This window comes from Excalfactoria chinensis, chromosome 5, assembly GCF_039878825.1.
Source record: "Excalfactoria chinensis isolate bCotChi1 chromosome 5, bCotChi1.hap2, whole genome shotgun sequence".
NCBI classification, from domain to species: Eukaryota; Metazoa; Chordata; class Aves; order Galliformes; family Phasianidae; genus Excalfactoria; species Excalfactoria chinensis.
In genome coordinates this window covers 54,992,571-55,019,426 of record NC_092829.1, presented here as the reverse complement: position 1 = coordinate 55,019,426, position 26,856 = coordinate 54,992,571, and the positions used below count along the sequence as shown (strand labels likewise).

The 26,856-nt window shown below is 47.2% G+C and overlaps 4 protein-coding genes and 1 pseudogene across 4 annotated transcripts; 2 read left to right on the top strand and 3 right to left on the bottom strand.

Annotated features, from left to right (window-relative positions):
• The first annotated feature begins 4,151 nt into the window (after positions 1–4,151).
• LOC140253586 (proto-oncogene Mas-like) lies at positions 4,152–8,587 on the top strand. The gene is made up of 2 exons (XM_072339273.1): positions 4,152–4,279; positions 7,613–8,587. The coding sequence occupies exon 2, from the start codon at positions 7,634–7,636 to the stop codon at positions 8,585–8,587; it is 954 nt and encodes a 317-aa protein (XP_072195374.1). The 5' UTR covers positions 4,152–4,279; positions 7,613–7,633.
• Positions 8,588–14,660: 6,073 nt separating this feature from the next.
• On the bottom strand, positions 14,661–16,538 carry LOC140253220 (mas-related G-protein coupled receptor member H-like). Its single transcript, XM_072338704.1, has one exon. The coding sequence runs from the start codon at positions 15,887–15,889 to the stop codon at positions 14,921–14,923; it is 969 nt and encodes a 322-aa protein (XP_072194805.1). The 5' UTR covers positions 15,890–16,538; the 3' UTR covers positions 14,661–14,920.
• A 2,412-nt stretch (positions 16,539–18,950) lies between these two features.
• On the bottom strand, positions 18,951–20,983 carry LOC140253261 (proto-oncogene Mas-like). Its single transcript, XM_072338766.1, has 2 exons — positions 20,790–20,983; positions 18,951–20,252 (listed from the first exon to the last, which is right to left on the bottom strand). The coding sequence occupies exon 2, from the start codon at positions 20,215–20,217 to the stop codon at positions 19,228–19,230; it is 990 nt and encodes a 329-aa protein (XP_072194867.1). The 5' UTR covers positions 20,218–20,252; positions 20,790–20,983; the 3' UTR covers positions 18,951–19,227.
• Positions 20,984–21,853: 870 nt separating this feature from the next.
• LOC140253338 (proto-oncogene Mas-like) lies at positions 21,854–23,634 on the bottom strand (annotated as a pseudogene).
• A 1,642-nt stretch (positions 23,635–25,276) lies between these two features.
• On the top strand, positions 25,277–26,787 carry LOC140253218 (mas-related G-protein coupled receptor member H-like). The gene is made up of 2 exons (XM_072338703.1): positions 25,277–25,504; positions 25,718–26,787. Exon 2 carries the CDS (start codon positions 25,736–25,738, stop codon positions 26,687–26,689), a length of 954 nt encoding a protein of 317 aa, XP_072194804.1. The 5' UTR covers positions 25,277–25,504; positions 25,718–25,735; the 3' UTR covers positions 26,690–26,787.
• The last annotated feature ends 69 nt before the right edge of the window (positions 26,788–26,856 follow it).

The following is a 26,856-nucleotide window of genomic DNA, read 5'->3' as shown; positions in this document are numbered from 1 at the left end:
TAAGAAAGAAAGAAAGAAGGAAGAAAGAAGGAAAGAAAGAAGGAAAGAAAGAAGGAAAGAAAGAAGGAAAGAAAGAAGGAAAGAAAGAAGGAAAGAAAGAAGGAAAGAAAGAAGGAAAGAAAGAAAGAAGGAAAGAAAGAAGGAAGAAGAAGGAAAGAAAGAAGGAAAGAAAGAAAGAAAGAAGAAAGAAAGAAAGAAAGAAAGAAAGAAAGAAAGAAAGAAAGAAAGAAAGAAAGAAAGAAAGAAAGAAAAGAAAGAAAGAAAGAAAGAAAGAAAGGAAAGAAAGAAGAAAGAAAGAAAGAAAGAAAGAAAGAAAGAAAGAAAGAAAGAAAGAAAGAAAGAAAAGAAAGAAAGAAAGAAGGAAGGAAAGAAAGAAAGAAGAAAGAAATCTCCCTTATGTATGTAGATTCTGGAAAAAAAAAAAAAAAAAAGAAAAAAATTGCAATGCCAAGGGCTAATAAATAATGTCAGGGAAGCCATACGCCATGGAAAAAACAGCAAACAATTTATTTAGTCATGTATGACTTCAGTGTTTATCTTGTGTTAAATCTCAGCAGTGCTACTTGGTGAGGAAGGAAGAGTGCAAGGATCATTTCAAATAGTCTGTTCCAGCACAGTTTGAGTCATTACTGATAATTTCTTATGCACTCTGGGGGGATATTACCATATGTTCACATCTGCTGGATGAAACTTATCTAGGTGGCTGTCAAATATAGAGCTCTCTATGAGCAGAATGGCTAAACTGGAGTCCTTCATAGTATCATATCATAGTATCATAGTATCGTGCGAGTTGGAAGGGACCTTAGAGATCATCGAGTCCAACTCCCGGGATTCGAGCCCTCTGTGTAGCAGAGCGGCACTTCTACCCCTTGCACCACAGGGGGGATTCAAACCCGGGCCTCCAGTGTTGCAAGTGGCAATTCTACCACTGCGCCACCGGTCCTTCACAGCACCCTTTCTTTTTCCACTGTCCAGAAAGCAGTAGATCAAGTTCTTCACAGTACAGAACCAAAAACAGACTCTCTTTAAAAGTAAGTTATCAGTTATATAGGATGCATTTTAGGTTGATGATGTTCTCAGGTCAACTGCTGTTAACTTTCACCATTGCAAGTCTTGACCAATTAAGTTCTCCACCATCAGTTCTCCCTGACATTATGCAGGTGATCTCTGAGCAGAAAATGATGTGAAATTATTCAGCTTATTCAAATTCTGCAGCACATACTTGGAGTTACAGCACAACCAGAAACTCCCGTGTGGGCAAAAAAAGAAAAAAGAAACCACCATCATAGATCAAGCATCCCCAGGAAACACTGAAATGGAGAAAACCCAAGATTGCTCTCAAACCCACAAACTAGAGAGGAAGTGGGGAAAGTAAGGGACTTTTCCTGTGCTTGCACTTGTACTAACTAACAGTAGGTGAAAGATATTCACGAGGAGTAAAATTTGCATGAATACTTCCTTTTCTAGTATGTATCTAGGGGGAAAAAAAAAAGATCAGTAAGAGCAACATGATATTGATTCTGCCTAGCCTTGCCAGATTGTTATCTCTCCCTTCCTTCCTTTCTCCTTCTCTCTTCTTTTAACTTATCACTCACACAGGTTTTCTACAGAAAACAGAAGGACAAAAACACATTTAAGGCTGTGCTGTACCCACTGGAAAAGAAACAAATGGACTCCATCCAAGCCAGAGCAAAACTGGAAGCAACCACTAGTCCCGCTGGCAAAGCAGTGGGTGATTCAAAGGAGAGGAAGCAAGAGAAATCAAGGAAAACTGTGCAGCAGGTGGGAAACTCCTAAACTAAACAATGGCGTATATTCTTGAAAAGATTGTGAAGGTCACAGCACGGACAGCTGTACAGTGTATCCCTGCTGGTGAGGTCCCTGCCACCAACACCAAATTGTATTCTGCAGAATATATATCTGCCTCATCCCATTTTGCTAACTTATGCCACATAGGCATCTACATCTGAGCTTGTCATATTCAATGTTTTTCTGCCTTTGCAGAGCAATTCACAATCAGCTTAGGCTGATGGAGGTCCCTGTTCATTTCTGCTGATTCCAGGAGGATGACAGATATGACAAATTCAGTAAAGGATCCCCAAAAGATGACTTACCTCTTAAATAATCTTTTCAGGGACAGATTAGAGTATGACATAATGCAAAAATAAATACAGCTTGGACTGCTAATGTTTCAAAAAGTATGAAAAATTGTTACCTTCTCATTGCATACAGTGGGAACGGGAACCAGAAAGGAAGGAGGGAAGGGAAGGGCAAGGGAAAGGGCAAGGGAAAGGGAAAGGGAAAGGGAAAGGGCAAGGGAAAGGGAAAGGAAAGTAAAAATGAAACCAGAGAAGCTGGAAGACTTGCCTCCTCTTTATTTACTGGTCTAATTTTTTGTGTGTGAGTAATATCTATATGATTTTATGTCCTCAATATCTGCATTTGCTGGTAGGGCTGTCTTAAAGAACAGAGTTTTGAAAGAATATGAAAAGTAAAGTTTCCAATGATTGCTCAGTGTAATCCCATCTAATTTAGTTTCTTGATTTCCTGTATCACAAGTTTGCCTTGGTATTTCCTGCCTGTGTGAGAACAGCTGCCATGGGTGCATTGGCTGCAGTGGGTGCATTGAGTGATGCTTTCATAGCCCATGAGCAGAGAAAGGCTGAGAATTTAAGTACCTCTCTTCAGTGCTCTCCAAGGAAATCTCTCACCTGAAGGGCTCTTGGGAGGAGAGAAGGGAGGCATGAAAGGAAGGGGCAAAGAAGACACAAGCTCTTTCCTAACTGAGAAGTTTAAGCAAATATGTTTTAAAGACATAGTCATCATTCTGTGATGACAATAAGTATGAAACATTTCAGGCTTTCCCCGCTAGAAATAACAGTCAGTGAGTTAGCTGAATATTAAACTAGGCAAGTGTGTGCAGTGAATTAGTCTAGTTAACCCTTTCCAGAGTCCTTCGTTCACAAGGCCAGCAGCACTGTGGCTTTTAAAAGTGTAGAAAAGCATTAGACCCACTTTCTAGGTCTGTGAGAATTAAAACGGTACTTCTAAATATTTGTGCATTTTGAACAGTTACTTGGGGTTGACAAATCTTGCTGTCAAATGGGACCTCATCCTTCTTAGTATCTGCAGACAAAACTCAGACTGTGATCAAACAAATGGACACAATAGTTCAGGCATCAACTCTATCAAGACCTCCAATTCGTGACTGCTCTGAAATCTGCTGTGTAATTTTAGTTTCTGCATTTTTAATGTCTATGAAAAATTGTTTCTGCTGCTGACCGTGACTTTGTTTTGTTGAAACATCTTGAGCACTGAGAAGCACGAGTTGAGGAAGAGAGGCAAACACGATGGTGAGAAGGGGGGAACTGTGGAGCCACAAACAGAAGGCATGAGGTTGGAGTCTGTGCAGTCAGAAGTGCCTGAGGTGTGGTGAAGGACTGAGCCAAAAGATGAGAAGTGGAAGGTAGTACCATGGAGTTTGAAGCTGCATTTGAAGAGTTGGTGACACGGGGAGCAGGCTCTGTGTGCTAAAGGCAGCATTAGAAGGGACTGTGCCACTGTGTCTCCAGAGGTGTGGTGAGGCCATGGAGGTCTGATGGACCCTCCTCCAGAAAAGGCTGTGTGAAGCAGTAGGGGCTGAGCTGGAGGCTGGGGGTCAGAAGAGTGAGGGGTGTGTTAAAGCAAATTTGATATGTTTGACAGTGTGCCCTTGGAGAACGAGAAGCTGTGCAGAGGGAAGTTGTGAAATGAGCAGAGGTGTTATGGAAGAGGACTGACAATTTCTCAACCTGTGCTCCCCAGAGCAGTAGTAAGGCATTTTCTGCGTGGACTGAAAGTGCAGCATTTTGAGGATTCAGATGGGAAATGAAGCATTGGTACAGAAAGCTAAGCGTAATTTTGGATGGTCAGTTCTTGCCTTCATAGTTTGTTCAAGTCGATGAAGAAGGGAGAAGTGGTAAAAGAAAATCATTTCCAAATGACAGTAACAGGTTCCGTGCAGAGGGAAAGGGGAAGAGGTTCAAATCTAAGTGACCACACACAACTAACTAGATATTTCCCCAGCAGAGTGATTGGCTGGTTCTTAGCACATTGAACAGATGGTGGCTTTTTAAGAGGTGTTGAAATAGCCCAGCACAACAGTGCAGTCATGAGCAGTAAAACAAGCATTTTATCTGGACCACATACCACAGAATTCAGGTTATAATTTTCCCCGGCATATCCACACAAGGCAGCTGCTGCAAATCAGTCACTGAAGTTCCAAAGAATCCACAAAAAGGTGAGAAAATCCTAAATGTCTGTCTTTGCCATTGCACCCTGTCTGTCTGATGCTTTTTGTCACACTTTGTAGAGATGGTAATGAGAAGATAGTGGGGGAAAAGAATGACAGAAAGGAAATCAAACATTTCCCCTTGCTCGCTAGTTAGAAATGGACTGCAGGTGTGTAATTGTCTTCATTACTTTCATGATGGGGAAAGCTTCATTCTGGGAACACCCTTCCATGAACAAGTGTTATCATATTGCTATAAATGCACCTCTGTAATAGAAGAAGCACTATCCAAGGACATTAGCAGCTTTCATCTTAGATGATCACTTAAGATTAGCCAAGAAAACACGGGAGCATAACTTTGTGTCCATGGTTTTCATGGTATCTGTCCTGACTGACATCTGCCACAAGAACTGCATGCTGCTCAGCACGTAAACCACAGGTGGGGGGCTTAATCCCAAGAAAGAAAAAGACCACCTAGACACTTCCTGCTGCTGTTTCATTCAGGATTCCATTAACAAATTTCATCTAATAAAAATGAGATGTGAGAACTGTAAGTGACTTTTTGGATGTTCATTCCCGCAGTCAGAGAAGGATATCTTCATTTCCATTACAGCCAAATGCAAAGTTACTGATGTTTTGTCATCTACCCACAGGACATTCATTACATCTAGTACGTGTGCCTTACAGTCTTTATGCCAATGGTAGGAGGTGATATAGGCTGGCTTAACAGTAGGGATCAATGTCTTAGCTTAAGTACCAGTATATTAATTTAATCAAAGGAATCAATGTCTGCTAGTTCTGAGGCCATGGCGTTTAACATTAAGATATTCTGTTCAATCAGTTTATGTTAGACAGTTGGCCACCCGCTCACAGCACAGGCAGACACAGCTCTGCAGGAGGGGATGAACTGCCTTCTGGAGGTGACTGCAGAGGGAGATCAAATGACCGCTTTCCTAAAGTGGGCTCCTGATCAGAAGTTGGGAGTGGGCTCAGACAGAGCCCAGTGAAACTTAAATGTTTGGGTCCTCTAAAAAGGAATTTGCTTCACGTCACATTAGGCAGATGGTGGCAGAGGAGGGTTCTACACCGAGTCCTATAAAGACTAGGAGCAAAGTTAACCACAGGATCTTCCTTTCAGTGTTTCATGTAGGACTGACAGACCTGCTGAAAAAAGCACTGTGATAAAGCAGAGGTTCTGTGCTTCCAGAGGATTACACTTTTTGTTTTCCACAACCCCTTTCAGAATGCACTCAGACTCTTTCTTTAGAGACCATGGATCTCTCCATTCCTACCACTAGAAGCACACAATGTCGCAGCACATAGCTGTGGATGGCAATATCCAGCATCCTGCAGAAGAACACTGTGCAGTGCCCGGAGTTCCCTGCTTTCAGAAAGCACTAAAGGTTTCAAATCCTTATGTGCTTATCAACCTCCATTAATTCAAATGGAAAATTTAGGGGTTGTGTCAAATGAGATGTTTGTGTTTCTAATAGAAATAGGTGTAATGGCACCAGCAAGAGTCCCAGCCAAGCATTGCTGGTATCAGTGCCTGCTACAGAATAATGCAGCAAGATTTTGTCCACTACCCACGCCATCAGCTGGGTGAAGAATCCATCTGCACCATGCATTTATCTTGCCTCCATCCACACAGTACTGAAGACAATGTTTTTGGAGTGGTAATATGAGAAACAATACTGATTTTGTTCACCACACTTTGCCTGTGTGGGTAGTCTGCAAGCACATCATGGCATTTTATGAAGAGAGAAGGGACCATTTGTGACCATGCAATGATTCACCTTTTCCCAGATCTCTTCACTTTGACTAGTTCCTCTCTTGCAGCTGTTTTTCAGTGTGCTTCTCCAGCTTTCCTGTGCCTGAATTAAGAGCTGGTGGGGATAAAGGAAAGGAGCTGCAATATTAGGTTGGTTTGGTTTGTTGGTTTACAAAATTTTCATTCAGATCCCAGTATTATGGGGGAGGGAGTAGGGGGAACAGCCCCAAGGAATGGGGCGAAATAAATTGCTAAACCATAAACTCAACGTGAGCAGGCACAGAAAGTTAACCACATCCTGGGATGTATCAAAAGCAGCATGCCCAGAAGGCGGAGGGAGACTATTCTGCTCTGCTGACAGTGTACTGTGTTCAGCACTGGGCCCTCAGCTGGACCGAGGGCTTGGACCAAGTCCAGAGGAGGGCCATGAGGATGCTCAGAGTGCTGGAGCACCTGTCCTATGGAGACAGACTGAGGGAGAGCCAGGCTTGTTCTTGGAGAAGATGCTGGGGAGACCTCACTGCTGCCTTCCAGTACTTCGGAGTAGCTTATAGGAAGGAGAAGGAATGACTTTTCACATGGTCAGACAATGATAGGACAAAGGGGGATTGTTTTAAACTAAAAGATAGGAAAGCTAGGTTAGATGTGAGGAGGATATCCTTTACGCAGAGGATGTTGAGGCTTTGGCACAGCTGCCTAAGGAAGCTGCGGGTGCCCCATCTGTGGAGGTGCCCAAGGCCAGGCTTGAAGGGGCCCTGCACAGCCTGAGCTGGTGGGGGCATCCAGCCCACAGGCAGGCGTTGGGGCTGGGGGGGGCTTTAACGTCCCATCCAACCCAATCATTGTGTGGTTCTGTGATTCGACAAATTCCTGTGAGTGTCACAGTGTCCTGCAAGGGTCAGATGCTTTGTCCCATGTATGGTTCTTAGAATTCCTCTAAGAAAATGAAAGGTCGATTCTGTCAGGCTGAACTGCTTATTGTTGGTACCCACGGCCCAAGGGAACAAACGCGTTACAGTGAACTACACCTTATTGTAATCAAAATCAGCCATCTACGCATAGATGGTAGTGGTCTCTATCATGTTTTCTATGCATTTGCATAGGGCAAACCTCAGTGAGCCGTAACACTGCTTGAAGCTATATACAGACTGCCTGCAATTTTTACATGCTTCTGACAAAACTTGTCTCACCTAATCCTAGCAGCAGGATGCTAAGGTGCTTCTGCCACAGTTGTTAACACTAGTTTCTTCTTTTACTCAGGCAACAAAAGGAGATACTTTTGACTTCAGGAAAGATGAACCCTAGATATTCTTGCTTTTTTTTTAAATATCTGTTTCTTGCTGTAAAAAGGCCTCAGAAGTGAATTAAAACAACCACGTTATAATTTAAATTTTCCTCCATGCTGTGTAGAATTTGGCCTGAAATACGACATTTTGGAAAGAAAAGTACCTTAAAGCTCTGTCCTCCTTCCCTCCCCTCATCTAGCTTAGGCTACGGAGGACTGGGACACCAGTCAAGTTATCATGAGGGAAAGTCACATGAGTTACCAGCTCTCTCACCTCTGCCCACAGGTCTGTGCAAAGTCACACGGTATGAATGCTTCAACCACACCATTCTTCCTCTCAGATGCAAACAGCCAGGCTCAAGGAGCTAACTACAGCAGTGCTGCAGGAAACTCAGAGCCATCTTATGCCATTCTCAAGTTCATGGAGAGCTTCTGCCTCATCAGTGCCACCTGTGGGATGGTGGGAAATGGCATCGTTCTGTGGTACCTTGGCTTCTGCATCTGCAGAAACCACTTCACTGTCTACATCCTAAACCTAGCTGCTGCTGACTTTGGCTATCTCCTCTGCATCGCCATTGAGACCATCCAGTACCTGATGCAGTTCAACGTAGGGGTACAGTTTGGGATATTCCTCTTCCTGGATCTTTTCATGTATGGGACTGGTTTATACCTCCTGACAGCAATCAGCATTGAAAGGTGCCTCTCCGTCCTCTGCCCAATCTGGTGCCGAAGCCACCGCCCGAAGCACTTGTCTGCCATCATCTCCGGCCTTCTCTGGGGCCTGTCTCTGCTACTGAACATGGTTGGCTATATTCTGTGCTCCATCCGCCCCTCTGGCAGCTGCCATTTGCTGCTCATTGCCATTGGCGTCTTGGATTTCCTGGTCTGCACACCCCTCATGCTGTTCTTCAGCCTCACCCTCTTCCTCAGAGTCAAGTGCAGCTCCCAGAACTTCCGAACAGGACGGCTCTTCACTGTCATCATGCTCACCGTGCTCTTCTTCCTCATTTTTGCTGTGCCTCTCAGCATCCTCATCCTCCTTGACTTCTTGGGCTACAAATTCCTCTACTCACCCGAGATTGGCTTTGTGCTTTCCTGTGTGAACAGCAGTCTCAACCCTGTCATTTACTTCCTTGTGGGGAGCTACAGGGACCGGAGAATCAAGTTCACCCTCAGGCTGGCATTTCAGAGGGTCTTTGAAGATTCAGCAGATGACAAAGAGGAACGGGATACTCGAGACACGATAACTATGTCCTCCTAATATCCTCCAGTGTCTGCCCAGTAGCAGTGCTCTGGAGGTGAGAGGTGGGTGTTCACAGAGCTGAAGAACTATGAGGTACTGCGGGTACTCAATAAAGCTCTGTTTTTCAGAACATTAATATTCAGTCACCTTTTTTTAATGCAGATCTCTGAAGATGAGAGGGGATCTATGATCTCCCTGTTGAAATCAGAAAAGAAATGAATACAACTCCCTTAATTTTAAGTATTTGTACATCGGCACCATATGCAATCTTTGTGGCTCACAGGGTGAACGATTCTCTGCTTCCTAATGTGAGCATTTCAAATAGCGAAATGCATCATGTTCTGGAAGTCTCTGTTAATTAGTTAATAGTTATTAGTTAATAGGAGTGTTTTACACCACAGATGTGATGCAGTAGAAAAGAGCTCCATCCCCTCCCAACGTGCCCTGCAACTTCACACATTCAGTTGCATGCACTGTTTTCTTGTATTTCAAGTAAATACAAGAGTTAGGGTTGTGTATAGTTTTAGATTTATCCAACACAGCACAAAAGTACCTTCATTTAACTGCAACAAGAATTGGGTTGTTATTTTTTCCCTTCACAAATGATAACAACCCAACATGTCTTGACCTACTGGAAGAAACAAGTTCAAAGAAAATAAAATAATAATAATAAATTTAAAACAGAAAATGGAAGACAAATACATATCAGAAATTTGCAACGAATTCCTTTCCAGACCCAATGACTAGACACATGAGATGTGATCGTTTGCAATTTCAGACTATCACTCCGCACAATATTTGCTCTTTTAACCTGAATCAACAAGGTAAGACAATGCAAGACATTTTCTATGACAAACCTTGCTGATTTCCTCTTCGTACACTCATCTGCAAATAGTTTCTTAAGGGAAGCTGCATTCTCCTACTGTCTATTCTCTTTTCTCTGTTCATTTGCCTTTTTTTGTCAATGCTGAAAAATGCCACTTAAAAATAGTGGTCACCCCAACGTCTGTGGTTGCTTTTTGCTTCCTGTTTACGATTTTTGAAAGCTGAAAATTGAGCCCCATTTCTATTATCCTTTAATTTTTAATGCCCTTTTTCTGCAGTGTGTACATAGTTGATTCAGACCAGGCCTATGTCATCAGTTGTTTTTCAGTAAGATTTTCTTCTCTTCTGATTTCTACTGATGGGGGGAAGAGACCGTCCATTTATCTGAAAGCATGTTAAAATGTATTCTTTTTAAAATGTATTCTTTTTAATATTTGCAATGATTTTATCATTGGGAGAGAAGAGGCTACTCTCATTTCCTTTATTATTAAAAATGTTCCAAGCCTTTTTTTTTTTTTTTTTAATGGAAAACAAGCTCTATTAAAAACTAAATATTTATCTTCTCAGAACAAGCCATCAACACAACACACACTGTGAAAAACCTTCCATCCTGATAGTTTGTCTCTTTACATATCCATCATGAATACAAGTGCCATTCAGAGCAAACATACCTTCCACCTTTTCCCTTGGATGCTTAAAAGATGATGCTTGTATGTAAATGACAACTGTAGGCACCCTCGATCGTGCATGGTGTGAGACAGGTGTTCTCCGAGGTGGCACCTGCAAATATCTGCAGTGCTTCTCTTGTGGTCCAGAAGTCGTCGGTGACAGAATAAGCAAGGAAATGGGCATCCTTTGCAGGATTTTCCACCCTGAACTAACACCTTGGAAAGCATATCAGTACCACAGGAAGGAAGGGGAAGCAAGTAGTGAGAAGGCTACGTTATCCTGTTTGAAGGAGGAGAGAAGATCAGCTAACTGGGGGCAGGAAGCAGGGCAATACCTCTAAACAGTTTTCTTTTGCACTGCTTAGGGGTTTCATAAGTTCACATCCAAGCGGTTGTCTCATGACCCACAGAGCATCTTGGGATCAGGTGAAAAGGAGAGCAGGGGAGGTAAAACAATGCAAACAGGCTTGCTGGTGAGAATGTTTCAGAAACCCCACCTCAGGCCCTACAAGTTGTAAACTTTAAAAGCTTAACACAACCCCCCAGCCCTACCCAGGCTGGAGACAGACAGCACTTCAAACTTAGGTGTCTGCAGGCAAGAAGTCATGTATAAAAGACCCAGTCTGACACCAAACTCTGCTTTATCTTAACTAAGAGAGATGACAAAGTCAAGTAATTACATCATAGAATGTGGGTCAGATCTGCTCAAAGGCAATTCTTGAATGTGAAGGCAGCGGAAGATCCTTGCTTCCTCATATGGCACCTGGAGCCTGAGGGTGACTTGTCCCTCTGGTGCCAACACCAATCCATCCCACAACTTGCACAAACACACTGTTGAAACTCTCTCTTCCTCACCCCATTGGGACAAGCCGTTGTTCTGTGTGGGGTGCAGTGGAATTACCAGGTCACAGCCTGAACCAGAGGTTGAGAACCAGCTGAGAAGGCCTGGCTAACCCAAGGAGCTCAGGTGCAAGCAATGCAATGACTGGAAGTGGTGGCGCCTGCACCCGCCCTTCCTCACCCTTCATTTAAGAGGTAGCAGTGGAGGGAATAGAATCTCTCTGCACAGAGCTTGTATTCCTCTTGAGCTATCGCTGATCATTGGAAGGGGTGAGACAATCTTCCTTCTTTATTACCAGCTACTTCTCTGTGGTGCCTGTATCTCATCTGACAGCACTGTCATCACCTTCTTTTGCCGTACATGGTGTCAGTATATGGGGTGGGGCACTGCACAGGAAATGCATTTTGAAGGAAAAGTTGGGAAAATGTATGCTTTCCCTTAGACTAATCTAATCTCAGTCAAATCTGATTTCACAAGAAAGACAAAATGAAACTAATTCCATTCCTCTGAGAATTTCCCACTATCTCTTCTTGACTGCACGTTTATACATCCTTAGCTTAAAAGCATTTGGCCTCAGTACAGATGCATAAAAAGCCTTCCAAAGATTCAAGATGCATACCAGCACATCGCCAGTGATGGAATTTCTGGGAGGTGATTTTCTCCCCACCTGATCTAAGAGAAACCAAAGCAGAAATGTGGTTTTGCCTCACGACATAAAAGAACCTCATTCTCAACTGCTGCTGACTTCACCCCATCCTATTCCATGCAGCAAACACGCTCCTTCCTGTCAACACCTGCTCTTCTGTGCTTGCACTGATAAATGCACAAATGAAACCTGCAGATAGAAACATCTTCCCCTTCCCAAAAATCCAATGGGAGAAGTTAGAAACCAAGAGGAAGACAGCCTGAAGAAAATTACAGATGCCAGATTCTTTGAGAGCTCAATTCAACTGCACAGGTAAGCATCTGAGGACCAAGCTGACCAATTCCTCACCACCCACATGCTTTCTGGTTCTCTGTCTCTCTGTTGCACCATTTTCTGGCCCCTCTCATAGGCATACATGCATGCATAGTCACTGTGCAGCCATGTCTGCCCATCTCCTATTGCTTTAAGTAGTAACGTTCCACTAACTTTCCTTTTCTTCCCTGTTAAATAGTCCTATTCTTTTTCCACTGCACCAATTCCACACTTGGCTGATTCCCACCTCTCCAAATTCTTGCATGATTTTGTCCTCTCCTCGACATCTAACATCATGCTAGCTGTTGCTAACTACATGCCCCTCAAAAGCTATCTGTCCCAGGACACAAAACCTGGGAATAAACAGTATGCCAAGCAGGCCCCCCTTCTTAGATGAGTCTGCTGTCTTCCTGGGGGTCAGGTGAGGGACATCACCAGGAAACTACCTAGCCTAGTACAGCCAGCAGACCACAACCCCTTACTGTTTCTCCATACAGGGGGAGATGAAGCAGCTACATGTGGTTTAAGGGCTATCAAAAGGGACTTTATAGCCTTGGAATGACAACTGAAGGAGTTTAATGCATAGATCATCTTTTCTTCTCTGCCTCCTGTATTGGGACATGGAAACCAATTGAAGGACCTTATCTTAAACACCTGGCTTCATGGCTGGTGCCATCAAAAGAACTGTGGTATTTTTGACAACCAGATGGCCTACATGTCACCAGCTCATTGCACAATGTGTGGTAGAGACAATAAGGCGTGAATAACTGTCAAAGGCAGCACTAAGGATAAGGCAAACTGTAACGAAAAGATACAAAGAGAAGAATGAAGACAGGAAATGGAGACTGAGCCACGTGAATATATTTTTTTTATGTTAGATACAGGAAAAACCTTCAAGTCACAGTGGGGTGAAAAATGTCAGAAAAGTGAATTTTCTTTTATAACAGCTGATTCCAGCTGTGTCAGTCTAGTATTTAATAGGAGTTGAATAGCACAAGGTCCAGAGATAATTCCTCTGGTTTAGGCCTAGATTCAATTAGGCATATATAGATGCCCCAGAGAACCACAAAGGCTTGTTTATTGACCAAATGGAACAAGAATTTATTATGCTGGCATGAGGTCCCTCCATCTGTCTGGGCTGCCTGCAAGGTTTCAGATTCTCCAGGCCCTGCTGCTCCCATCTGACCCCTGCTTGGACATTTCTGCTCCCCAGTACATGGCATATGCATCACTGGAAGTCTCTGTAGGAGCCTGAGGTGGTGGCAACAAAGCTGAGTGTGTCACCACTGACAATGGGTAAAAGTTACAACAAGTAGAATAGAGCAAAAAAGCCCTGAGCACCCCCCACATGATGGCTGGCAAGTGACTGTGGTGATGGCATCAGTACCAGACTTAGAAGAGCACAGAGAGACATCACACTGCTTTCAGGAGATACACGCTGCCAAAGGGACAGAAAAGAAGCATGGGATGAACTACAGTGAATATCAAATCTGGAAAATTCAAACAAACAAGAATCTCACACTGCAAATGGTAAGCAAAACAAAAGAGGATCGGATCGAAGGTGGTGATGGCCAGAGTTAAGATACAGACAGTTGACGAGAGGAATCAGACTCTATAACCAGAATTAGGTTATAAAGCAGGTACGTGTTTATTCAGCGCTGGGCACATGGGGGATCACTCCTCCTATCATGTGCGCCGATAGACAGGAGCATTAGAAAGTTATACAGCAAGCGTATACATATTCATCAAATTTCTGAGAAATCATTAACACATTCATTGTTTTTCCAGGAACTCATTTACATGCTGTCCCTCCTACTGACGCATGCGCAGTCCGTTGTGGGGGTCTCACTCCGGTGGTCGTTGGGATGAAGTCAGAAGTCTTCCTTAGGTTGCTTTGACCCAGCTCCTCCACTCAATCAGTCAAAACCAGTTTCTTTGGCTACCTTTCCCTTATGTATATCCAGTTGTATTGTCTTAACCATAGACCCATCTGTGTTATCCCAGCGGTATTATAACTATAGCAATGTTGACATGTCCCACTAGTCCTTTTCTTCTGACATTCCCCAAAGCCTAGAATACTTAATCTTCATGAAAGGCCCCTATTTACCTGATTCCTACTTTCACAGTGAAGGGGTGAAGCTGCTGCTCTGGTTGGCTGTTTCATCCCTCTCCCACCACCTCCTCTGAGGGACAAGGAAGAAAAGACAGATGAGGGGTATTGGTGGTCCCAACACTCACTATCTCTGCCCACAGCCCCTCACTACCACTTCTTTCCTTTTCTTTCCCCCACCCACCAATTGCCTTGTCATTTGGGGATGCTGGGTTTCACCGCATGTGTCTGGTGCTGGACCAGGAGACTCTCCACACTGAGAAATCAGCAACGTGTGGATGTATGACAGCATCAGGGCTTCACCCACTGCCTCTTATCGAACAGCACAGGCAGGTCACTTCACAGATTGCATCTGAAGGTTGGAGAGGGCTGAAAATGGGGTTTTATCTGTAAAAGATTCTTGTCTCACCAAATCTTACTAATCTGCACCGTGGGGACAGTTCACTGGTTGTTTTTTCTCCCGTCACATGCTCTCTTTCTCCCTCTCTTTCTGCCTCATCTCTCTCTCCTCTCTCCCTCCCCTCTATCCCGTAAATTGTAATATTATCCCATGTCTTCTTCTCTACCCCGCTTCCCTACCCTTGTTTCCCACTTAGATCCATTGACTTGCCCATTTGTGCAATCCTTTTTGAAGAGCCCTGCCTTGACTGAATAGCAGAGATGTCTTGTGATCCCCCAGGGATCACGTGCCATATTCTCCTTCAGCAGATCGTCACAAAGACCATGAAACTCATCTGCTGAGCACAGGGAGCCAGAGTTTATTTACAGGGCAAGCAGGGTTGTTTGCAGTGGGGAATACAGAACACACAAATGGACAGAGCCTGACTGGGCAGCATTGTGTTGACTCTGTGCCATGCACCCTCCCACGGAGCTCCAGCTGTGTCTCCGCAGCAGCGCACAGACTGCTGATGAGGGCTCTGCATCCCCAGGCCTCCTCACCAGCAGTGTTTCACACCATGGCCTCAGCCACCTTGTCCTCAGATGCAGATCTGCCCTCCTCGCTGGTCACCTTCTCCTTGAACACACTGCGCAGGGCAGCAGTCACTGAGCACGGGGAGCAGCGCTGTCGGCAGCACCCCACCAGGAAGTAAATTACAGGATTGATGCTGCTGTTCAGCATTGCCAGCAGCAGAGAGATGCCGTCGGGAAGCAATTGCAGTCTATTTGCAAGGCTGAGAAATATGTCCATGCTGAGAGGAATAGCAAAGACAAAGAAGAAGATCACGTTGAGCAGGACAGCAACGTAGAGTTTCCCTGGGTGCCGTGTCCGAAAACTGTGCTGGAGTTTGATGAACAGGAAGAGGCTGGAAACCAACATCATCAATAAAAAAGTCACACAGATTGAGACAGCTACAGCTCCATACGTTTTAACGTGTTCTTCACCAAAGCTAAAGCTAAGATACATGAAGGAAACCAAAGACCCACTGAAAGCCCACAGCAGCCCGCTCACGATGCCTGCCAAGTGCTTTGGGCGACGGCACCGATACCAGATGGGGAAGAGGACGGAGACACACCGCTCCACACTGATGGCAGTAAGGAAACCCAGGCTGCTGAGATCAAAGAAGTAGCATAAAAATCCAACTGCGATGAAAAATAAAGTGTTGTCGAAGAGAGAGCAAATGGTTAAGCTCAAAGTTAGCAACAGGAGCAGAGAAAAGAGGAGGAGCAGAGAGAAGTCGGCAACAGCCAGGTTTAGAGTATAGACAGTGAATGGGTTCTTCTTGATGTGGAAGAACAGGAATCGCATGACTATCGCATTATCCACAAGTCCACAGAAAGAAATCCCAAGACAGACACCTAATATGACCTTATATTCATAATTCAGCATGAAGCATTCTGATGTGGTGTTTTCCAAAAGGCCAGTGTACCCAGTAATGGTGTAGTTCAGCACAAAGCCTGCTGAGGTGGTCTCTGCCATGGTGAAACTCCTGCTTTGAAGGGTGCCTCGTTCCTCTCCCACCACCTCCTATGGAAGACAAGAAAGGAGGAGCAGGTAAGGAGCATCAGAGCTCCCAACACTTGCCATCTCTTCCTACACTCCCTCATGAGCCGCAGGCCAGGCTGGGCAGGACCCTGACCCCCCACTGTGCCTTGGACAGGCTCCTGCTCCATTCCTGGCCAGGCAGTGTCTCCCACCTGCCCATCCCCAGCCTCCAACCTCCCTCATGGCTCACCACAGGACCAGGCCTGCCAGGTTAGAAGAGCTGCCAGGACACTCCATGTCACTTCATCCTGCTAGCTTGAGCTCGCAGAGCAGACCCGTGCCCAGGGGCTGTGTCAGGAGGCTCACCTCACAATCTCATCACACTGCTGACGGCTTCCCCTCACGTGTTGGTGATCTTGTCAGTAGGAGCCGGCCACGTCACCCCCTTTTTTTTTTCCTCTCCCCATCCACAGCTTTACCTTGCCATGTGGGGGCTGCTGGTTTTTGGTGTGTGCATCCACTGGTGAAAGAGTTTCTCCTGCTTTCTTGGGGGCAGAGTTTTTTCATGCTTTCTGCCGTGTACCACAGCTAAGTTAGGCACAGTCACAAAATAACAGAAGAAAAGCCCTACTAAGCCAAGGGAAAGCAGAGTCTTCTGCTTGGATGAGGAGGAAGAGGAGCATGGTGCCAAGGAGAGACAGTGCAGGCTGGGCTACCCAAGAGCAGAGTGAGAGGTCTGTGAAAGACACATTCCAGGCCAGGAAGCTCTAGGGCTGGATTTATAGATCAGTGTGTTACATCCCAGAGCAATGGAGCATGCTGAACATCACAGCACATTAACTTGTTCACTTCGAGTCTCTCTGATTCCCCCTTCCATGGTCCTGAAGGAAGCAGCAGGCCTTTTCCCCTTCCACTTGTCCCAGCCACAGGGCCTTGGGCTCCAACTGGTGTTAAGCCACAGTGCCCAAGCTTTGCCTGAGCTGTGAAGGAGCTGTACCTGCTTGAATCCCTGCCTCCACCACCATTCACTGTCTCACTCTAGCCTTGTTTCAAGTCAACCTGTGGCCCCAGGACTGGCTCTCTTTGGAGGCTCCTCACTGTGTGTTCTGCATGCAGAATCAGAAGATATCCTTGGAGGATCTCGTTACTGGGGATGACAAACAGGCAATAACTCCCCCAAAAAAAGGATTCAGAAGACAGAAAACACATGAGAGGGAATAGAAGCCGTGAAGATGACAGCCCCTGCAGTGCAAAAGGATGAGATTGTGAGATGGGAACCGTTTGTAGATAAAAGTACAGTTGCAGCACAGCGTACCCAACAAACTGTAATCTCATGCATGTCAAGAGCATGAGTAGAGGAGTGGGCAAGGCCCTTGTGCTGTTACATATCTGAACACTGGTGATTTCTCAAAGCAAGCTGAGACAAGAGCAGATCTCTGCCTCCTTGGCTGCTGCTGAGGGGGGGGGGCTCTGCTGGCAACCCAGGTGCAGGGTGTGAGTGTGATGGAGCCTGGGGGCTGGGAAAAGGGCTGGCATGTCTGGGAGTGGTTCCACACCTGTGGAATGATGAATAGAAGGAGCGGCCACAGGCTGCCAGAGACTTCTAAGGGGTTCCTGCTGTTTTGCCCCTTCTGTTTATGATCCCTGCCTCATCTCACTCTCACCTTTCTGCTTTCCTCTTGCCAGCTCTTCCCCACCACCCCCTTGACAAAATAGACTGTAAAGCTAGCAAAGTAGCAGATGAGAGCTGGGGAATTCTTCCATTCCCAACTGTGCACAGCAGAACACTGAATGCCCTGGCACAGCAAGATGAAGCTGGGGGATATAAGGAGATTGCTGGAGGGGCCTGAGGCTAGGTTGGGTGGGGCCCTAAGGACAAAGGGAATACACAACTCAGCCGTGATTTCAGTGCAACCTTAAAAGCTCCCGTGGAGAAGTCACTTAAGCAGCCTCTGTGCCCCAGGCTGGGCAAAGCTGTTTCCCTCTAAGGAGTTAGGAAGAGTGCTATAATGGATGCCATTCCCAGAGGGAAGAGATGTGCCAGCATTCCTGCTGTGACACAGTGCCCGCTTCTCCTCCCCCAGCTCTGTCAGTACAAATAAACATCCATCAGCTGTAGGCACAGCTCCTTGCCCTGACAGCAAAGAAGATGTGTATCTTTACCAGAGCAGAGAGCAAGCTGACAGTAACCAGTGAGAAATACATATATATATATATGTATATATATATCTGTAGCTTCTTGCCCGAGGTGCCTATTAGTGGGAAAAAGAACAAATAAAAATGTGAAACATCGATCAGGAAGATCTGATCGTGATCTTCATCATCATCTGAATGCAGATGAACAGGTTTGATTTGCAAATCAAAAACCCTGCTGAGCTTTCCCAGCATTGTTTTGCATGGATACCATTGTTTTAAATAATGATTTCTGTACGAGTTGCTCAAAAAAGCCCTGGTGTTTCCAGATGTTTTCAGACAGTCAGGTGTGGAGATAAGGCGTTATGCCCCAGGGGTGGTCACCTGCCTGGCACGGTCCCTCAGGGCTGGCAGCAGAGCTTGTGTCCCTGTGATGGGGACAGGGCTCTACTACAGAGGGGCACCTGTTTCGCTTGACCTGCCTTTGGATGAGACAAGCTATGTACTCAAGCACTCATATCTGCATAGCTTGGGGTCTACAGGGCCTATTTGCATGCAGAGAGCTGCACAGCTGGTGGCTGCATGAAGAAAGCTTTCACTTTGCTCCCAAGCCTGGAGGAGACAGAGGATCTGCTCTGATGGGCCAAGCAGCCCCAGGCATGTGCACTGCACCCCAGTGAACCGGTGACATTTTACAAACAGCAAATTCCATGCAAGTATGTACCATAAGTAATTTAATGTAATTCAGTAGTGTGGAGTAGGTAATGTAAGTATGATCCATTCTTTTCACACTTTAACTGTGAGAGTGTCCTTGCAGGAAGACAGCTCCAAGGATTTTAAGACATGTTTCTCTTTTCAGTATGTCCACAAAAGCTTTGTCCAAAAAGCTGAAACCATCCCAAAGGAGACATCGTGCTGCTTGTGTAGAGGTTCTTTTGCCTTGCTTGTCTGTTCAAGAGCTGAATGGGAGGTCTCCATGCAGTCTTTGCACAGATGCAAAGCAGAAAGGTTTTGCCCAGACCCTCCTACCCAGCAGCATTCAGCCCTTCATCAGACACCCGGAAGCAAAGCACCATGAGGAACTGAGAGCCTCCGTGGCTCTGCTTTAGTTGCACACAGATTAGGGCAAGCTCCTTTTGAAGCAGAGACAGCTCGGTCCTGTTGGGTAGGCCAGATTCCAAGCAAAAGGTTCAGATTGATTAAACATCCATTCCCACTGTGCTTTCTTGTGGAGTTTCGCCTACATCTTCTGGTTCCATTACCTCTTTGAAAGCCCTCTGGCAAGCAACCCTGACAGAGGCTGTGAACTTCTTCATACAGCACCCAGCAAGGAAGTAAAGGACAGGTTTAATACTGCTGTTCATACATGCGAATAGGAGAGAGGTGTCAAAAGCAAGAACTGATATATCAAACATCTTTAGCAAGAGCCAGTAAGCAAAGTCAGCAGTGAAGAAGGGGAGGGAGAGGACAGCAAGCAAGACTGCAATGCAAAGCTTCCTTGGGGAATGTTGCCATGAGCAGCATAAGAGCTTGGCAAAGAGGGTTAAACCAGAAAGAATCAGGATAAGCACCGACAAGAGGTAGCTGAGGACAAAGGCCACTAGCATCAGTGGGGAGAAATAGAGGGCCACAGTGAGCAAGAGGGAGAGGGCCCAGAGCAGGGCACACAGGAGTGCTGGCAAGCACCAGGAGTTCTGGCAAGGGCAGAGGGGCCGTGTGAGGGCAGACAGGGAGGTCCTGGCCCCCAGGGCTGCCATGAGGTAGACACCAGCGATGAAAGCGAAGGTGATGGTCATGTTCAACACAGTCATCATGTCCTGCGAGCCCAGACTGTAACAAAAGCTCTGCGGACCATAGAATATCATGAGGGCAATGACAATGGAGAAGAGGAAAGTAAAGTCAGCCATGGCCAGGTTGAAGATGTAGATGGTGAAGAAGTTCCTGCGGATGTGGGGCCTGAGTAGCCAGAGGACAGCCCCATTGCCCACCAGCCCACAGAGGCAGATGAACACTGTGATGGGGACTTTGCTCAAAGCACTGGCTTCACAGTGGGTCCAGTTATACTCATCCTTATAGGAGCCAGCTTGCCTCAGCAGGCCATGGTGCCAAGCTCTGCTGTAAGTCATCGTGCCGGGCTGGCTCCAGCAAGTAGGGCTGGCTCTTCCTGCGGTGGGGAGCGGCATGCTCATTGCGAAACCACGGCTGTTCCACCTTCCTCACACAGCTGGAGGGATGAGAGACAGAAAATCTGATGACCCCTCACAGAAGGATTTTCAGATTGTTGTTAACTGTGCACTATCTTTCACATGGAGGAGCACAAAGAGAAATGAGGGACAGGAGGGAGTTGAGAGGAGGCAGATATGACATGCCTTGCACGGGAGTGCATACAAGGAGGGGAGTGAAAGCAAGGGAGGTGCCTTCTTCCTGGCTTAGGACAAGTCAAGTCTGAAGGAGGGCAATAAAAAGATGGTGGGATTGTCCTTGGTGGCGTCAAAGAGAGAGGGGGGTTGGGAGTGGATCTGATACACACTCTCAGGTGCATAGTGTTACAATTGATAGATAATACTTGGCTGCTGGGTTCCTTCAGTGAGACGGTCATGTCACTATTCCCCCACCACCTTTTACCACCAGATTTGTACCTCCCAGTTTCCCAGAGTCCACTCTTCTCCAATCAGATATAATGCAAATTGATCAACACATTCAAAACCAATGAAGGGAGACACTGTATAGGTTGGAAAAAAATAACCCAGAAAAGTCTGACCTTTCCTGACGCAGGCTGGAGAGCTTCACAGGAGCAGATGTGCTACAGACTCAGATCATCTTGCCAGCTGTCACACCCACAATGGGAACCTCACACGGGGTTTCCCCAAACTCCTACTTGGAAACTGGACCCAAGTGTGTCCTGGAGAGCCTGTGCAGCGCCCATCAGTGTCTTTCTCAGGTCCTTCCACAAAGCACTTGTCATGCTCTCAGGGATTCTTGAAAAAAAAGGATACAAAAGGAAACTATTTCATTGTACTTGATGCTATCAGGGTTCTGGTTATAATCGTCATACAGGAAATGACTAACAAATCTCAGAAGCCAGATCTATGGGAAAAGCAGACTCTCTCCGTCAGGTTCCTCTTTCGTTTTACTTTAAAGCAACCCCGTTCCTAAAACAGCCATAACTTTGAATTGGAGGAGCCTGTTCAGGACGTGATCTTTAGGATCCTGTGCTACAATCTTGGCACTGTTGCAGAACTTCTGCCTGATTGCAAACTAGGCTCAATTTCACAGCGACATTTGGCACTTTCCAACAGCATTCTGCTCTGTGCACAGTACTTAACCAAGGCTTCCTAGGACAGCAGAGTTCAGTGAGATGAGCCCTGCCCAGGGTGGCTGCAATACTTGTGAAATTCAGAGCTCCTGCAGCTCTGGAGAGCATGCGTGGCTTTATGCTGAGACCTCTCCCTCCCTTCCTTGAGGGTACTGCCTTTGCCTCCCCAGCTACAGAATTTCATAGTCCCTTGCCAAGTAGATCCCTTCAAGTGCAAGCAGATGATGGGAAAGAAGGCTCCAAGGAATGTCTGCATAATGCTGCGGATGTTCTGCTCACTGGCCTATGTACAAACATGCTCTGCCAAAGAGCAGTGTCTGCCTGTCTGTCTGTCCTCTGTCCAGCTGACACAGTGCTGATCACAGGCACTCGTTTCCTTTACTGTCCCCTCCTGCTTCCCTGATAAGCCCTGCAACAGTGTGAAGATTTGGTTGCTGAATGATGCCACCAGCTCTGGCCAGCCAGAGGGAGGTGGGCGTCCTCTGTCAGTGGTGCAGACAGACACCAAGCTAGACGGAGATGAAAATGTCCCTTCTGTCTCTCTCTGTCTTCTCCTCTGGCATTATGAGGACCAAGGCAGTGGATGCTCTTCTTCTGTAGTTCCCAACCAGCACATAAATAGCTGGATTGATGCTGCTGTTGATGGAGGCCAGCAGCAGGCAGCTGTCAAATATGAAGAATCAGAGGAAGAGGTGTACACTGAGTGGGATGGCAAAGAGAAGGAAGAAGAAAACATTGAGGAAGATCACAGAATCACAGAATAGCTTGGGTTAGAAGGGACCTCAAAATCATCTTGTTCCAACTTCTATGATAGGTCAGGGTTGCCAAGATGACAGCACACAGCCTCCCTGAGTGGTTCTGCCATGAACTAAACCTAAGCTTAATGATCAGGATCACTCTGGAAAGAACAATAGAGGGATCAAAGAAAGACAGAAACTGAGAAAGCACAAGGTTGCAAGAACCACTCAGTGGCCTTTGGAATGACCCAAACCACGCTCAGAGTACACAAACATGGAGAGCACACTGGTGAGGGCCCAGAGCAGGCTGCACATGGAGGTGAGGAACTTTGACATGCAGGAGAGAAAGCAGGCATCCACAACAGCCAGCTTCAGGATGTGGGCAGGAAAGGAATTCCTCTGGATGTGAAAGCTGAGAAGCCAGAGGATGGCCCACACAGGCAGAAGAGCAGCATGACGCTACCGGTGACGTTTTGGGAAAATGGGCTGCAAAGCATCTGATCCCTTTGTACCTATCCTCACCATCTCCACAGGTAGTGAGGCTGTGGTGTTAGGATGTTGGGTCCCTCCTTGTCCTTGCGGTCTCCTTCTCATCTGGGGAAGGGGAAGAAGTAAAAGGGAAAGTGGTGACTCACAGTGCTGTGCTCCTCTGGTTATTGTCTGTGGGGTTGTGGGATCTCCTTCTTGCATATCTCCAAAAGCCACCAAAATCTGGGCCTGAGCCCCTTCCCTGGCTGGCCCTTCTGGGATAGGAGTTGGAGGAGAGGGACATAGAGGTGTCTCCAGCCTCAGCTGTTCTGTGATTCTGTGATCCTTCTCCTCACTGCTCCACATCCCCAAGGTGCACCGAGGGTCCCCTCCCCATGAACATCCCAGGAGCAGGGCCAAGCATGAGGCACCTGCAGGGCTGGTTGGAAAGGCTTGGTGGAGTCACTGTCCCTAAAGGTGTTCAAGAAACATGGAGATGTGGCACAGAGGGACACAGCTTAGTGGGCATGGTGGGGATGGGTTGGGGTTGGACCTGGGGATGGCAGTGGTCTTTTCTGCCCATAATAATTCCATGATTCTATGGGTGAGCATCGTGGGGATAGGCTGACAATTGAGTTTGATGACCTTAGAGGTCTTTTCCAGCATTAATGGTTCTATGATTCCATGATTATACGTCCACCCTGTAGGACTCCAGATTTGCTTTTCTTCCTTGTTTATAGCAACACATCTCTGCATCAGAAAGCCCCCAGCCCAGCAGTACCATCAGGCACATTTCCCTGGCCAATGCCACCCTGACCCCTCTGCTAAGAGGCTGACAGCAAGCCCAGGGAGAAACAAGGAGCAGAAAGCAAAGCTGGAGTCTGACTTGTACCATCTCTGCCTCATCTGGAGCCAGCTGGACAAACCTCCAAACCACAGGAACTTACGAATGAACTGAATTTAATTAATCCAAATTCCTCTGGCTGCAATTCCCAGTGCACCCTGGGGGTGGTTTACTGCAGCAGTCCTGAAGACCTCCATCACTCACACTCCGTCACTAACAGCAGTGCCTGGTTGTGACCCATCTCACTGTGAGGACCTGAGACAAAGCTCTGAGAGATTCCAGCAGAGCTGTAGCAAGCAGAGATCCTTTTACCTCGGGATGCTTAGGTAGCCCAAGTGAGGCTCGGGGATCGTCGTTGGTTGTGCGAGCAACTGTGCTGCCAAATGTTGCAGCAGTCACTGTTGCTGTCTCTGAATCGCTCGCTGCCTCACCCAGATGTCCTTCCCCTGACCACAAGCCCTTCAGCTCCATCCACTCCAGATTCCCCTCAGCACATTCCCAGCCCCATCTCATCCGCGGAGGAGCACACAGAGCACAGCGGTGCCAGCAAGAGGCTAGAGGCTTTTCCACGTGACAGAGGAGGATGTTGCCTGATTCTGGTCTGTTTTATGAGGACAAAAATGGTCATCTGGAGGAAAGCTCCACGTTGACTACAAAGCCTTACCAAGCAACTTGAGAATTCCCCTTTTCCAAAAGGGAGAGGTTAAATGCCTACAATGCACTTCCTCCAGCCTACAACAAAACTGCTCACGCCTTCAGCTGCCTGCAATTAAGCTCCAGAAATCCTGTCCCTTCTTGGTTGCTTTTTTTCAAGAGAATCCCAACAGAGTGCAGCACCAGGGAAGGCATTCTTCTGAGTACCTGTGTCATTAAGGCCTCATCTGGAATACTGTGTCCAGTTCTGGGCTCCCCAGTACAAAAAAGAAAGGGATCTCTTGGAAAGAGTCCAGCGGAGGACCACAAAGATGGTGAAGGGCCTGGAGCATCTCCCCTACGAGGAGAGACTTAGGGAACTGGGTCTGTTTAGCCTTGAGAAAAGAAGGCTGAGAGGGGACTTGATCCAGGTTTATAAATACCTGAAGTGTGGGAGCCATAGTGGCGAGGCTGGTCTGTTTTCAGTAGTGCGTGGGGACAGGACTAGGGGCAATGGGCTGAAACTTCAGCATAGGAAGTTCCGCACGAATGTGCGCAAGAACTTCTTTACGGTGAGGGTGACGGAGCACTGGAACAGGCTGCCCAGGGAGGTGGTGGAGTCTCCTTCTCTGGAGATATTCAAGACCCGCCTGGACGCCTACCTGTGCGACGTGGTGTAGGGAGCCTGCTTTGGCAGGGGGGTTGGACTCGATGATCTCTAGAGGTCCCTTCCAACCCCTACCATTCTGTGATTCTGTGACTATCAATAACCAGTGGGAGCTGTGAAGTGCTGCTTGGTTGCTGTCAGTTGATTGTTAGGTGCCTGAATTAGACTGACAACAAATGGTCATTCTTGGTTCCCCCCTCTGGTGGTGAATTCCTGCAGAGATTTTTGGCAACAATCCTCCTGCTCTTCCCAGAAGAGCTTCTTAGAAGTCCTCCACCACCCTGCCAGACTCAGGCATCACTGTCACTGCCAGCATCAACAGCACTGCCAGCATCACAGCAGTGACAGCCCTGCGAGGAACGGTGAAATGTGAAGCAGAAAGGAGGTTCTCGCAGTGCCAGTCACTGTGTAAGAAGAGGTACTTTCAATCAGAAATTCCTGAGGAGCGATTCACAAATGGTTGCTTTCATGGTTTCTGGCAAAAGCCACTTCCTTTGTGGGAAGGGAAAAAAAAAAAAGCACCCAGATAAATAAAAACAAGGAAGCAGAGCTCTGACGCAGTGGTGGTTACAAAACATTTCTTGACACTGCTGGGACTCTGCCGTGGCTGGGTAAGCTGGTGTGCATGGCACGGGGGAGCCAAGGAACAAGATCAGAGACATCCAAGGGATTGGGGAGCATTCCTCATTGCATGAGTGGCCTGAAGGGATCTGCTTCAGGATATGGATCTAAAGGGAGCATGAGAGGCTGAGACACAGACACAGGTCTGCCAAAGCATGGACCAAAGGGCAGGAGCTTCATAAAACTAACAGTTAAGTGCAATGTTTTCTCTCGTCCTTCCCCATTCTCCTTTGCTCCCTCCTTCCCTGCTCTCCCGGTGATGACAGGCAGTTCAGGGCTCTTCCTCTGCATTGCTGAAGCCCCTGGCAGTGCCCTGCCCTCTCTCTTTCCTGTGCCCCCGCTCTTCTCCCCACTCCATCCTGCTGTCTCTCAGGGTCCCACTGACTGCTCTCTCTGACCACAGCCAGGACCACCTCACGCCATGGAAGCCAACCACCACACCCCGTCCCCTGCACTGACAACGGCTGCTGGAGAGAACATGTGTGAGATGGATGTCTTTGATACAGCTGTGGATGGGGCCACACTGCTCATCAGCCTGTGCGGGCTGGTGGGTAACGGGGCCGTCCTCTGGTTGCTCGGCTGCCGCATCCGCAGGAACCCTGTCACCGTCTATGTGCTCAACCTGGCCGTGGCTGACTTCACCTTCCTGCTCTTCATGCTCACCTACACCTTGCTCAGCCTCCTGAAAGACCTCTCCTGCCACATGCTGCCCATCCCAGTGAAGCACCTTGTATCACTCCTCCTGCTCTCCCTATTTGTCCACAACATGAGCATGTATCTGCTGGCAGCCATCAGCATCGAGAGGTGTGCGTCTGCCTTCTGCTCTGGCAGGACCCAATGCCGCCGCCCCCAGCACCTCTCAGCCATGGTGTGTGCCCTGCTATGGGTGCTCTCCATCACTGTCATCACCACCGTGACATCCCTGTGCCTGTTTCACCAGCAAGAGCAGTGCCGTCTGGCACTCATTGCCATGTACATCCTCAACTTCCTCCTTTTTGCCCCATCCATGGTCATTTCCAACATCATCCTGCTCATCAAGGTGCTGTGCAGCTCCAGGCAGCGCCAGCACAGGAGGCTCTACATTGTCATCTTCCTCACAGTCCTCTTCTTCCTCCTCTTTGGAGTCCCCCTCAGCGTCTGGAATTTCATGGAGCATTTCAGCTCTGACCCACCTGGGCATCACCAGGTGGTTTACCTGCTCGCCTGCATCAACAGCAGCATCAACCCCTTCATCTATGTGCTGGTGGGTGTTGGCAGGAGGCACTGCTCATTGGCATCCCTCCAGGCCGCCTTCCAGAGGGTCTTCGAGGATCTGGGTGATGATGGGGTGGGCAGCAACAACTCCATGATGCACACGCTGAGCTCGGCCCCTTGAAGCCTTTCCACTGCCCCACATCAGGAGAATGCTGGGGGGATGGGAGTTTGGGGGTTTCCTGGGGAGAACAATCAATAAATATCTGCCTTGTGTCCTGGTATATGACTCTCGCTGCTGGGTATGTCACTTTCGCTGGGGGTGCGATGGTGCAGCAGTGCTGTCCCTGA

Excerpts from the sequence above, each read along its gene's own strand:
- LOC140253218 (XM_072338703.1), top strand. The coding sequence starts at position 25,736 with ATGGAAGCCAACCACCACACCCCGTCCCCTGCACTGACAACGGCTGCT.
- LOC140253220 (XM_072338704.1), bottom strand. The coding sequence starts at position 15,889 with ATGGCAGAGACCACCTCAGCAGGCTTTGTGCTGAACTACACCATTACT.
- LOC140253261 (XM_072338766.1), bottom strand. The coding sequence starts at position 20,217 with ATGAGCATGCCGCTCCCCACCGCAGGAAGAGCCAGCCCTACTTGCTGG.
- LOC140253586 (XM_072339273.1), top strand. The coding sequence starts at position 7,634 with ATGAATGCTTCAACCACACCATTCTTCCTCTCAGATGCAAACAGCCAG.